Source organism: Solanum verrucosum, unplaced genomic scaffold (assembly GCF_900185275.1).
Source record: "Solanum verrucosum unplaced genomic scaffold, falcon-dt-bn FXZP01000262.1, whole genome shotgun sequence".
Lineage (NCBI taxonomy): Eukaryota > Viridiplantae > Streptophyta > Magnoliopsida > Solanales > Solanaceae > Solanum > Solanum verrucosum.
Genome location: NW_026020366.1, coordinates 1,097,497 through 1,112,064, shown reverse-complemented (window position 1 = coordinate 1,112,064; position 14,568 = coordinate 1,097,497). Strand labels below are relative to the sequence as shown.

Here is a 14,568-nt window from a genome sequence, read left to right as displayed (position 1 = left end):
TACTTAGCTTTTTCACGACTTTATAAAGAAGAACAAAATTTCCAACAATTCTCTTGCCATCTATTATTAATAAAGACAAAAGAATTAGTATGTTTTTACATCATGTGCTATCATTATCGTCTTCCATTTTTCAATTTGGGAGATAAAAATGTTGTAAAATAGCATGATAATGGCATTTATATAAATAGAAATAGTATTCACCAATTGTCATTTACTAATAATAGCAATAAAAGAGAATACTAAAGTACGATTAGTTAATTAGAATTAAAAAAGGGAAAATGCATAAGTACCCCCAACCTATGCCTGAAATCTCAGAGACACACTTATACTATACTAAGGTCCTATTACCTTCCCGGACTTATTTTATAAATAATTTTCTACCCTTTTTCGGCCTACGTGGCACAATCTTTTGGGTTCAGTGCGTGTTGACAATTTTTTCAAGCTATCTGATTGGCAAAAAGGGGTAGAAAATTATTTATAAAATAAGTTCAGGGGTAATAGGACCTTAGTATAGTATAAGTGTATTTCTGAGATTTCGGACATAGGTTGGGAGTACTTATGCATTTTTCCTAAAAAGAATGACAATGACATTATGATTTACTTTTTTTAAAAAAAAAGAACTTTCTCAAAAAGTGAAGACACTGTTGAGGGAACAACTGATTTCACTATTTTACATATGATTTAAATAAAACTGAGAAAATCTCAAAAATGACTATCATTAAGCATAATTATAGATTTATAACTATAATTTTAGTATTTACGATTTATAGCTACTATTTGGCATGTTAAACAAAAACTCACCTCTCTCTCCCTTTCTCCTCTGTCGGCCCCCTCTCTCTCTTTCCTTCTTTGTATTATGTATTTTCATTTCTCTCTTTGTATTTCTACTTTTTTAAAAATATTAGGCGACTCTATTTGGGGGGGAATTTATCAAATAGTGTTTGTCCATACAATTTGCTATTATTTGACAAATATTTTTGGCAAATATCCCAAATTCCCAAATACTAGTTTTTACTAGTATTTGGGCCAAATCTCATTATTTGGGATCTTTTAAAAATTAAAATTTTATACCAAATTTTTATCTTTTACAAAAACACCCTCTATAATTGTTGTTTGCGTTGAATTACATAATTTTTTACGTGAACACCAAAATAGTGATGAAATATTCAGTGAATATAAAAGTGATGATATGGTTGTTGAGGAAAATGATGAACAATCAGCTCAGGATAACAAAGTCATGTGCTTTGTCTACTTTACGATGTATAGAATGATGTTTGTTGCACTCACTCCAAACTACCACATTGCTCCAGTGTCATGGACACTACTTGTTATTTGTTGCAACGAAGATCTAATTGACTTGTAATACAAACTTATGGTTAGTTTTGATAGTTTTTAAAACCTACGGGTATAATCATATTTTTCTAAAAAGTGAAATATGTTTCCCAAATACTATGGTCAAATATATGGTGAAATTTCACCCAAATAATATTTGGAAATTTATGGTCAAACGCTAACTAAATATATTCATATGTTTATTTAAGTTATATCCTCTCTCTTCATCTCTCACCCCCACCCCTTTGTATTTCCATATTTCTTGTTCTTGAGATATTAGACAACTATATTTATTGTATTCATATATAACAATAAAAAAATAAATGGAAATGTGAAAGGACAAAACTTGACTAAGGAGACATTAACTCCATTGAAAAAAATATGAAAGATGCATTTAGCCAAGGCCAACGTCCTAAAGTCCATCTTAAAAGGCAATGTCCAAATTCAATTTGATATTTTTGATTACTTGTCAAACTTATAACCTTCCATTGAAAAAGGCAAAATATACCAACTTTCGTTTCCGTAGTTTTCACGCGGAAGACAATTTCCACAGCACGCCAACACTCCTTTTCCCACATACCAAACGCCTCATCATTGACTTTCAATTTTATAACACACGGAGAAAATAATATTTTTTTTGTTTTAATTTGTTTATTTGGGTTTAACTCGAAAAAATAAAGATTTTTTATTTTTTGAAATGAAAACTCCCTCAGTCTCTTTTTAGTTGTCATACATATTTTCTATGTTCCTATTTACCTGTTTATTTTTACTTGACACACATATTAAGAAAATAATAATTGACATAGTGTGTTTACCATTTTACCCATATTAATTGATAGAATTTCAAAATCAATTTACTCATTAAAGAGGTTCGACCTTTTTCAAAAACATTAACTTTCTAAATAAATTAAGGGTATAATATGTAAAAATATATATTGTATTTTCTTGATTTGTCAAAAATGACAAGTAAGTCAAATTGGACAAGTAAAAAGGGAGTACTAAAAATATTTGTTCCAAAATACTTCCTCCATTTCAAAATAATTGAATTGTTGGGAGTGTTTCACACCCTTTAAGAAAAAACAATTACGACATAAATTATACACTACTTCTCATCTTTACCCTTATTAATTATTGTCAAATTAATCTTTAAATGACTAAACATTAATTATAAGGAAAAATACATTAAAAAAAAACCTTGAACTTGGCACAAAAACTTACTTTAATATTTAAACTACATGGGTGTTTATATACCCCCTTAACATATTTGATGTGAATTATTTTCAACCCTCCGAACACCAGCCCAGTTGAAGGTTGGGCATTGTTACACACGTGCGTTTTCATTGGTCCACGTCGCTAAGGGTTTAAAAAATATCTTACCCGTTTTATATAATCCACCCGTTCCCAAAATATAACCCGACCCATTTCTAAACAAATATCCCTAAATCTCTAAGCCCGATTCTCATTCTCTCAAATCTACAAGACCTAATCTCAAGATTTTTCTTTCGTTAGCATGAAGTAATTGATCGCATTGTGTGCTACAATTTTGTTCAAGAAGTAACGACAATCTTGAAAAATTGATAAACAATCTGGAAAAATTGAAAAGTGAGGAAACAAAAATCAAAATAATAGATGAAGAAGAATAAGTTTGAATCTTACATTTTGAAGAACAATAATTCCTTCAAAGATTCAACTTTTAGGTTTGAAGAGCTAAGATTTGAGAAAAATCAAGAAAAATATAATAAATTAGGTCACCATTTTTGGATGATTGAGTTGGTGAGGGAGAAGAGGTAACTAAGGTTCTTAAAAAGTGAAGATTGTTCTTCAAATGGGTAATGGGTCGGATATTACCATTGAAGGGGCAAATTTAATTTTAAAAAAATGTTAAAAGATGACTAACGCGCCGTTTTAAGCTGTAACAACACGCGCACAAGGCTAGTGTTCAGAGGGTTGAAAATAATTCACATAAAAGATGTTAAGGGGTATATAAACACCCGTGTAGTTTAAGTACTAAAGTAAGTTCTCGCGCCAAGTTCAGGAGGATTTTTATGTATTTTCCCTAATTATAATAACCAATCTCAATACTAACTGAATTTTTAATTCATTTCTAGTACAAAATTTAATACATTACTCTTAAAATTACTAAACAAAAGTTTTGTTGAAACCAAATTTTGGAGGTTAAACCTTAACAAAAATTTATGAATCTCAGCCACATTAATGTAAGAAATATCCAAGAAAATAATTCAAAGCAATTAAAGTTTTTTGACTCACATAGAAAATACAAATGAAGGATAAAAATAGAAGAATATTCTAAAAGTAGTCTTGAAGATTGAACAATTAAGTTAATTTGAACTATGAAAGTGTCTCAACAATTCAATTATTTTGGAATGAAGGGAATACTTTCTTCGTCCACTTTTAGTTGTAATGGTTTCCTTTTTTAGAATCAAACTAAGAACTTTGACTATCATTTTATGATGTAGTTTTTCATCATATTGATATACAAAAAATTGTAATTTATAGTACTTTTCATATAATTTTTGAATATCTATTTTTTTTGTTTAAAATATTAAATTAATGTAATCTAATTTAATTTTGAAAATTAGTCAAATTGACTTTCGAAAAACGCAAGATGACAAGTAAAAATGGAAAGAGGGAGTAGTTATCAATTTAAACAATCAAGAGAGAATTAGTTATCTTTTTTCAATTTTGCCCTTAACATTAATTATTCTAGAATTAAGAGGCACATATATAAATAAAGATTAAAAAATTAATAATAAATATATTGGTCAAACAACAATCTTTATTACTTCGTCTGTCCCTAATTACTTGTTCACTTTTTCTTTTATAGTTGTCCCTAATTACTTGTCCATTTTGACAAATCAAGAAAGGACAATTTTTTTTTACCTATTATACCCTCAATTAAATGATTAATTACTTTGAAAAATGTACAACTTTACATCCACTACACAATTAATAGGGGTAAAATGGTAAATTCACTATGTCATTAATTATTTTCTTAATAGGTATGTCAATTTAAAAATGGACAAGTAATTAGAGACAGAGGGAGTACTAATTTTTGTGTAAGAATTGATAAGAAATAAATACTGGTGAACACTTCTAGAAACAAATAGTACTAGAATATTAAGATGGAGTAACTACATTGAGTGACTGCCACAAATTCTAATGCCCACTTTGTGGCTTTTGACCCAAAATATAATTTAAGCCTAAATTATTGAATAATTTATAGTCAAATTATAAAATCTCGTTCTTCCTTCTCTCTTTCAATAACCTTAGAGGGGTTTTTAATTGACTTAACTAGCTTTTAAATTTATTTTAATCTTTTGAAATATTTGATAAATTAAAAAAATGCTTAAAATAAATTAAATTTATTTTTTTAAAGTCAAAAGTTACAAGTTGGTCCCCCCTTACTATTTCTTTTTGATTTAAAAGACATTTATATTTAATCAATAATTATATTTCTTTATCCCTAATTTTTTTTATAATCTCCATATTATTCTCCTCCTACTTTTTTCCTTCTATATTATGTTCCCATTCTTTTACTTTTTTCATATAAATTATTTGGAAATATAGTCATTATTATTTATAAATATAAATAAAAAAAGTATCTCAAAATTTGTATGTGCTTTATTAAAATCATATATTTAAAAAATTAAAAGTAACTTACACATATAAATTAACTTATATAATCAATTTCTATTGAAGTTTAATTAAAATATAATTAATTTTAATTCGATTTATTTTAGAAATGAAAACTTATAATAATTAGCATTTTATAATGTTAAACAACTTTAAGGGTATCTAAGATATTTTGACTAAAAATGCTTAACAATATTTGTGTACCAAATACATCAACAACTTTTTTTCAGCTTAAACACTTTTATCCAAACATGCAATTTTTTATTTTAAAAATAGTTTTAGCACTTTAATAAGTGCTTTCGAAATATTTCTTAGAACAACTTACAAAAATAACTATAGTTTTATGGTTATTAAACTGGAATAGATATAAGCATGATATTTATCAAAAATGTCACGACCCAAAATCACAAGTTGTGACGACACCTATGTCCCCAACCGGTAGGTAAGCCAACCAAACACTTTTACCCATTCAATTAAATATAAATAAGGAAAAAGTAAGCGACAAGTAGAACATCCCAAACTCTAAGTCTTTAACTAAGTATAAAATGCGAAAAAGTTGAAATACAACCCAAGATTTATCATCAAAGATTGGATATTTAGCTTTAAATGGTTGATTATCAATTTTGGTGTATGTTTGTGGTGGATTGTACAACACAGAGTTGATTAGAGTTGCTCAAGGACTATGAGATGACTATCTTTTATTATTAGGGCAAGGCGAATGTGATAGTAGATATCTTAGGTTGAAAGGCGGTGAGAATGGGTAGTCTACCTTTGTTACATGTGGGAGAGCGTCATTTGGTTATGGATGTCCAATCCTAAGCCAATTGCTTTGTAAGACTTGATGTTTCAGAATCTAATAGAGTTTTGGCTTACATGGAGGTGAGGTAGTCCTTATTGAAGCGAATTCGGATTCGACAGTTTGGTGATATTAATTTGTGTAAGATTCGAGATAAGGGGCGACAAGGAGAAGCCAAGGAGGAAATATTTCATGGTGAGGGAGTTTTGAGGAAAAAGATCATACATATGTTATTTGGATAGGTGAGTTGACTAGACTTATCATGGAGGAGACCTATAGTTTGAGGTATTATTTTCATTTGATGTCTATTAAGATGTATTGTTTACCATCAAGTGAAGTATGAACACTGAAAGTCTAGAGGTGTGACTCGAAGGAGTTCATACCTGAAAGGAAGTGAGAGCGGATTGCTATGGACCTTGTGGTAGGGTTACCATGTACCTTAGGTATGTTGGATACTATATCGGTCATCGTGAATTAATTGACCAAGTCTGCATGTTTCATATCCATTCAAACTACTTATAATTTAAAGAAGTTGACCAAAAATATACATTCAGGAGATAGCTCGCTTGCATGGGGTGTCCATTTCTATTATTTCAAATCGAGGTATATAATTGACATCTCATTTCTGGAGGTCTATGTAGAAGGAGTTGGGAACTCGGAAAGAATCTTAGTACAACATTTCACCCTCAGATTGATGGCTAGTTTGAATAGACTATTCGGGTCCTTGAGGACATTTTGCGGGCATGCGTGATCGACTTTGGTGATCCTTAGTATCAGATTTTGTCTTTAGCGGAGTTTGCATACAATGACAGTTATCATTCAAGCATTGAGATGACACCATTCGAGATTTTGTATGATAAAAAATGTTGATACTTGATTGGTTGGTTTGATGCATTTAAGGTTAGGCCGTGGGGTACAAATTTCTTGAGAAAGTCCTTTGATAAGATCAAGTTGATTCAAAATTGGTTTCTTACGGCTTAGAGTAGGCAAAAGAGTTTTGCAGATCGAGAGGTTCTTGATTTGAAGTTTATGGTTGGAGAGTGGATTCTAGTAAAGGTTTCACCTATGAAGGGTGTGATGAGATTTGTAAAGAAAGGCAAGTTTAGCTTAAGGCACATTGGTCCTTTCGAGATTGTTTAGCATATTGGCGGGGTGGCTTACGAGTTGTCTTTGCCACATGATTTGTCGAGTTTTCAACTTGTGCTTTATATTTCGATGTTGAATAAGTACCATCAAGATGGTTTTCATGTGATTCAGTTGGATTTAGTGTTACTTGATCAGAATCTGACTTTGAAAGAGGAACTGGTTATTATATTGAATAGACAAATTTGAAAGTTGAGGTCAAAAGAAATTATTTCCGTAAGGATTCAATAGAAACAATATCCAGTTGAGAAGGCTATGTGGGAGCACGAGTCGGACATGTGGATCAGATATCCCCATTTGTTTTTAATGTTCAATTGCTTTTATTTCTTTTATCGTTCGAGGACGAACGTTTGTTTTAGTGGTAGATGATGTAACGACCCGCTAGGTTGTTTTGAGGATAAAGATCGTACATATGTTGTAACACCTTGACTTTTCAAAACGTCTAAATTAACTCGTATCTTCGTGGAAAGACAAGGAAGGTGAGTAATAAATTAAAAATGATGTGGTATGTCATATTTTAAGTGTTCAAGGGTTGTATCTCTAGTTTTGAAGCTAAGTAAGTGGCAAAATAAAAGTTGACGAAAGTTATCGTAAGTTCCTTTTTAAAGATTTCTCTAAAATTTGGGTCAAATGTCTTAGATGTTTTATCCCAATATATAAAGAGTTAGAAGGCCTATCACTCATTAAATCGAAGGCCTACAAGTCTAGTTTACAACGCACAAAATTCCGTATCAAACCGATATCAGAGTAAAAAGTTATGAGGGTTTTACTAGGGATTGCTGGGGGAGAATTCGGGTCGGGTAAAAAATATGGTATGTCGGCTTATTTAACGTTTTAAGCCATGAAAACATTTCATTTCAGTTCCAAACCAGAGAGAAAGCTTAAGAGAGGGTTCCTATGGAGTGCTAGCATGATGAAGCTTAGTTTTTGACGATTTCTACCATTAAACATTGCCCCCATGCCTAGAAACATAATCCCTACACGTGACAATAGTTTTTCCCTTCTATTAGCTGTGTTTGGAGCTGGCTTTTGAAGATATAAATTTGTAGTTATTGGTGTTTCTTCAAGGTTTACACTTGGTTAACTAAGATAATCATCTCGGGACCCTTTTATGGTTGTTTTTATGAATTTCTACGGACGTTTTGACAAGTTGGGGCAATATGGCAAATCTGCCGATTTAAGATTAATTATGAACTGTTTATAAGTGCGTACCAGCTGTGTATATATAGTGTTTGCGAAGCTTAGGACATAAGGAACAACTTCTGTGAAGGAACTACAGTCTTTCGAGCATTCATTAGAAAGGTATGTTAAGGTTATTCCCTACTTACGACATGTTTCCTTAAAACTTAGGAGCAATGTAATTGGGTTGTTATCCTTGTTACACTTGTAGCCATTATTGTTGATTGTTAGCTGCTCGAGTTGATATAATCCTCCCTTGTCGAGATTCTTATTCAGTTAGTAGCGTCCCTATGTTGGACACGACTTAGAGGTTATTTGTGTAGGTTGCTTATAACTAAATTGCTCGCTTTTAGCGATTGGATTGTTATTGTTGTCCTTAAGGCTATTGTCGTTAGCTGCAGAAATGTGATCTACACCTAGAAGGGCTATGTTATGCCTACATGGCTATATGGATGCCTAAAAGGGCTATGAGTTACCTACAGGACTATATTGACGCATAAGAAGGCTATGTGCTTCCTACAGGGCCATGTTGTTGCCTAAGAGGGCTATGAGTTGTCTATAAGCTATGTTGATGCCTAAGAGATCTATGTGCTGCCTACGGGACTATATTAATGCCTAAGAGGGCTATGTGACTGCCTACAGGGATAGAGGACTACCAATAGAGGTATATAGGCTGATTGGCACCTTCCGGCTTATGGGGGCATGAATAGGTGGTCTTGTGTGCTATTTGTACCTGCCGAGCTTATGAGGGCTTGGTTAGGTTGTTGTTTTATTATTTTTGATAAGTTTAGATTTAGGAGTAGGTCAGTACTCTTATCTTATCCTTGATTTGTTTATCAGATTATTCCAGTAAATCAGGATACCTCCTATTGGTCTATTGCCTTTCATACTTTGTACATTATTTTGTACTGACTCCCCATTGCTTTGGGGAGCTGCATTCATGCATGCAGGTCCTGACAGACGACCGAGTAGACCTCCTCAGCAGCAGGATTGACTTTTATCCGGTTGGCTAGCCCCTTTCCTCTGGAGCTACCAGAGTTGGGAGGTTTGTTACCTTTTGTTGTATATATCTTTATGGGTAGGCTGGGGTCCTGTGCCGCTAATCTTTACTACTCTTAGAGGCTTGCAGACTAGTGTGTGGGGTGTATAGCTACGTTATGGCCATACTGGCCTATGTTGTTGGTTTGCTGAAGCTTGTGAGCTGTTTGATGTATTGTATTGATATATACATGCTTTTAGTTTTGGTATAGATATCATGGTGGCCTCGACGGTCAATCAGGACTTTTGTGCTAGTTGACTATTTATTTATATGATCTCCTAGAGTAGCTGTTTCTTTTATAGATCAGTTGACAGGGGCTTTGCCGACCGAGAGCTTAGTTTTAAGCCGAGATATACTTATTTGTTTTCTTGATTGCGTGTGGCTGCCATGCGCTAGTAGCAAATGGTTCAGTAGGGTCGGTTCGGGCCTGAGTTTTGGCATTAGGAGCCAGTTAAGGCACTCGAGTTTGGGGCGTGACATATGTGGATAGATGAGTTGACTAGACTAATCATGGATGAGGCCCATAGTTTGAGGTATTATATTCATTTGAGATCTATTAAGATTTATCGTTTATCATCAAGTGAAGTATTTGTCGATGCCCAAGCAGGTGCGTGCAATGACTCGAAATAAAAAAATATATTTTATATTCCTTTAAGCTATAATTTATTGTTACCTATATACCAAGTCTCAAAGGATATTAAATACACTATGGACTTGACCCATTAACCACCAATTAAATTACTTAGTTAAAAGAATATCCATAGATTAAATAACTTTAGTTAAATGAAAGTTCAAAAGCCTATTTAATATTTACGGGAAGAGTCTTTTATGATAGAAATAGGTCTAGTGGTCAAAACAACCTAGAGGGTCGTTATATCATCTACTACTAAAACAAACAATGGTACAAGAGATTTTTGATTTGTAAGTATAGAGAGAGATTTTGTTATATAATTAACTTATGTAACAAGATCTCTTTCTATACTTACAAACCAAAAAAAGTAACACTCAATGTAACCTACACATTTTCAAGAATCAATCTTGAATTTCGCCATAGCAATACTTTGAAACAACTCACTTATTTTGAAATGAAATGACTACATAAACAACTCCCTTAAACTTTGAACATTTCTCTTATTTTGAACTATGAAAAAAAATATCAACAATTCACTTATTTTGAAATAAAAGTTCTATAAATTTACATCAATCAAATCAATAAATTTCAAACCACCAATACCTAAAGAAAGAGGTCGTAAAATGGAATCATGCGCCCGCGAAGTAGGGGTTAAAAGTCAAATTCCTACAAAAATATTCACAAAAATAGGTCAGTGAGGCAGCTAACCCAATAAAACCAATATATATAGCAGTGTTGCCTTCGCCGTTTCAACTCCTTTCACCCCTCTTTCTCATCATCATCTCCTCGTTCTTCTCCTCTCCATCACTACTTTCGAGGCGAGTTGAACGAAGGTATAATCTCTCTCTTTCTCTAATGGCTACATATAGATCGTTTAGTTTTATTTTTTTTCAGATTTTCGATCTCCGTTTTGCTTATGTATATGTGTTCATTTTACTGTTTTTTTTTGCTGTGTTCTGATTAGATCTGTAAAATATAGTGATTGTTCTGTTTTGTAACCTTAGTGCGGTTCATTTCTGAGTAGTTTTGAAGGTGTTATGGAGATCTGTTTTTTTTTCTTGCTAGAAATGTGATTTAGTTTAATGGATCTGATCTTATTTGTGATTTTCAATGCCTTTTTAGTTGTGGATGAATGTTTTGACTGTTGAGTCCGCAGATCTGGTCAATGAGTTATAGTATTGCTATGTTCATTCATTGTGCTGCTCCATAGACAACGTATAGTGATTTTTAGTAGATTTTTACTGAATGATTTGTAGAATTGCTGGTTGTAGTACTTTATATAGTCCATCCTCAGTTTATTTGATTGCGGTTGACTAGGGTTGACTAGTCACCGAGTTTAAGAAAGAATAATTTTTTAAATGTGTGATCTAAAACAAGCTATGTATATGTTTTTGTGGCTGTAAATAATCTAATTGGTAGTATAAGTATTAAATTGCTTTTTATTATAAGAAAAATGTGGCAGACTATGAAGGAAGTACTATCGACTTAAACTTGGGTCAGAGGAAGTCTAATTTTATTGTTTAAATTTATTAATGAATTACGAGTTGATTCATGTTCGAATTTAGCATTGAGGTTGAATCAGGGGAATCTTACTATCTATATATATTAGGGCTGTCTTATGTTATATAATTATAGGACTCAATTAGTGCAAGCATGCTATGCATACTGTTAGTACTTTGTGCACAAGATATTAAACATTATTCTGAAATTGATATGGCGGTCTGTTTGTAAATCTAAATCAGCTAATGAAATTGGAATTGATGCAATTCAAGATTTGTAAATCTAATTCTTGTTTATTATTTGAATTCGTGCTAATTGTGAAATATATTCTTTTTGTGTGAAGTTGTTTGGTTGAGCTTTTAATGCACATTTTCCAGCATAAAATATTTTGAGATTTGACTTGAACAAGATTTATCATTAGACTTTAAACATTAAATTTTGAGTTAAAGTTTTGCCTACTTTAATTGCTAAGTAGAGATCATTAAAGTGGTAGCTGTAGACATTTCTAAGGCAGCAAAGGAATTGCCATTTCAAATGGTAGGTAAATGTGAGAATACTATGTTCAGTAATGTTTTTAAGTTTGTGTTGGGGTATGTATATATTGTGATTAGATAGATGGTCTTAATTGTTTAGCGTGCTGATCAGAAGATGAATGACGAGAACTCCTAGTGCTTATGGCAGCAGTTTTTTTGTACTTTGCTGGATTTATGGACTTATTTTGTCAATGTTGAGCTTAAGCATAGAGATCTGATTCATGTTCAATCTGTGCAGGACTTTTTTAAACGTTGCCATGGCAGATATGAACCAGCATCCAACTGTTTTCCAGAAGGCAGCTAACCAGCTGCACTTGCGCTCTAGTCTATCCCAAGATGTCCATGCTCGCTATGGGGGCGTTCAGCCTGCTATTTACCAGAGGCATTTTGCTTATGGCAACTACTCCAATGCTGGACTGCAGAGAGGCCAAGCCACTCAGGATCTATCATTGATCACCTCAAATGCCTCACCTGTGTTTGTGCAGGCTCCTCAAGAGAAAGGACTTGCAGCTTTTGCCACTGACTTTCTCATGGGTGGAGTTTCTGCTGCTGTATCAAAGACCGCTGCTGCCCCAATTGAGCGTGTGAAACTATTGATCCAAAATCAAGATGAGATGCTCAAGGCTGGTAGGCTCTCAGAACCATACAAGGGAATTGGCGAATGTTTTGGGAGGACAATTAAGGAAGAAGGTTTTGGGTCTTTATGGAGAGGAAACACTGCTAATGTTATCCGTTATTTCCCCACTCAGGTTTACCATTTGTATTCATTTTGAGGGCTGTAAATGCATCAAAGATGCATGCACATTTATTGCTCTGTTGTTTGCTCAAGTCGAGCATTGACTGACTGATGCTCTGTTCCACAGGCCCTGAACTTTGCATTCAAGGACTACTTCAAGAGGCTCTTCAACTTCAAGAAGGACCGTGATGGCTACTGGAAGTGGTTTGCTGGCAACCTTGCCTCAGGTGGTGCTGCTGGTGCTTCTTCTTTGTTCTTTGTCTACTCCTTGGACTATGCTCGTACCCGTCTTGCTAATGATGCCAAGGCTTCAAAGAAGGGAGGTGAGAGGCAGTTCAATGGTTTGGTTGATGTCTACAGGAAGACACTTAAATCTGATGGAATTGCTGGTCTATACCGTGGATTCAACATTTCATGTGTTGGTATCATTGTTTACCGGGGTTTGTACTTTGGAATGTACGACTCCTTGAAGCCTGTCCTCTTGACAGGAAACCTGCAGGTTAGTGTTTGTATATGTTGGCTTTGCTCTGCTTGTTCATGTCTTTATACTATTCTGAATATTGTCGTTTGCTGTGTCAAACCAAAATATTGTTGGTCTTGCCATTTTGTTGGCTGTATATATGCATGAATGTTTTCATGTTGGAGAAGACAATGTTTAGGACTTATTGTGGGAGAGTGATAAGAATTCAGCATTTTTCGTAAAAGATTGTCAATTTCAGCTGATATTTTCGTCTTCCTTGAGTTGTTTGCTAGAAAGTGGATAATTGTAATTGATTGAGTTTCTTTTGTGAGGTTAATATGGATAAATAAATGTTTTAGTATAAAAAACTATAGTGTCTGACCCTTATTATGGTGCTGTATACAGGATAGTTTCTTTGCTAGCTTTGGACTTGGTTGGCTCATCACCAATGGTGCTGGTCTTGCTTCTTACCCAATTGATACAGTAAGAAGAAGAATGATGATGACATCTGGTGAGGCGGTTAAGTACAAGAGCTCGCTCGATGCATTCTCCCAGATCGTCAAGAATGAGGGTCCCAAATCTCTGTTCAAGGGTGCTGGTGCTAACATCCTCCGAGCTGTTGCCGGTGCTGGTGTGTTGGCCGGATATGACAAGCTTCAGGTTCTGGTTTTGGGAAAGAAATACGGATCTGGCGGTGCCTAAGTCAGCCTCGTAACATCCTTTTAGAATTTAGATGGTGATGAAAATCTTTTTGGTGTTACATTTGAGTATTCAGTTGGGGAGACAATTAATTATTATTTTTCCTTGTGCCTTTTTGTAATAATTCAAAATCTTGAAGAGTGGGTTAAAGCTTAAAAACCCCACACTCGTTTCCCTTGTTGAAGGGTTATTACTGTTTTGCTTGGGCGGACCTTATTTCAATTGCAGAGCTTACAGATTCTGAATGAATCTTTTGATAAAATCAAATGCGGATCAGTTTGGGACTAATGTTAATTTAAGTGTGGTACACAATATTTTGCCCTAACCATCTTGTTTTCATAATTCTCTTGTTGGTGTACAATTTTATTTGCTTGCCCCTCTGTCTATACATAATTATGCTACGCAGGAAGACTTTTGAGAGTACAAAATCAGAACCTGCAGCCATCAATTGTATCTCTGTTTTGGTACTCTCTTTTTACTTTTAATTGTTATGGTTTCTTATTTTAGAGTTTTTAAACTACAAAAACTTTGACTAACATTTTATGATGTATTTTTTGTTATTTTGATAGGCAAAAAATTGCAATTTATAGTACTTTTCATATGCCTTTGAATATTTAAAATTTTTGTTTAAAATATCAAATTAATGTAATCTAATATAATTTTGAAAATTAGTCAAATTGACTTTTAAAATCACAATATGACAATTAAAAGTGGACGGAGAGAATATAAATTAAGTTATAAATGTTTGTGTGATTATAGATTATGTATTTTAAAGTTAAATTGTTACTCCCTCCAACCCATATTAGATGAAAAAATATACTATATGAATTGCTTATTGGGAATTGTTCACATTCCAAAGAGCCCAT

At 33.3% G+C, this 14,568-nt stretch overlaps 1 protein-coding gene across 2 annotated transcripts in view; it reads left to right on the top strand.

Moving 5' to 3' along the window:
* LOC125837883 (ADP,ATP carrier protein, mitochondrial) overlaps window positions 1-13,984 on the top strand; it is a 216,499-nt gene extending 202,515 nt beyond the window's left edge. For both annotated transcript variants that reach the window (XM_049516957.1, XM_049516955.1), the window contains exons 2-5: window positions 10,547-10,607; window positions 12,046-12,556; window positions 12,671-13,042; window positions 13,409-13,984. In XM_049516957.1, coding sequence (XP_049372914.1) covers window positions 12,065-12,556; window positions 12,671-13,042; window positions 13,409-13,705 — 1,161 coding nt within the window. In that variant the 5' untranslated portion in view covers window positions 10,547-10,607; window positions 12,046-12,064 and the 3' untranslated portion in view covers window positions 13,706-13,984. The remainder of the gene's footprint in view (window positions 1-10,546; window positions 10,608-12,045; window positions 12,557-12,670; window positions 13,043-13,408) is intronic.
* Window positions 13,985-14,568: the final 584 nt, after the last annotated feature.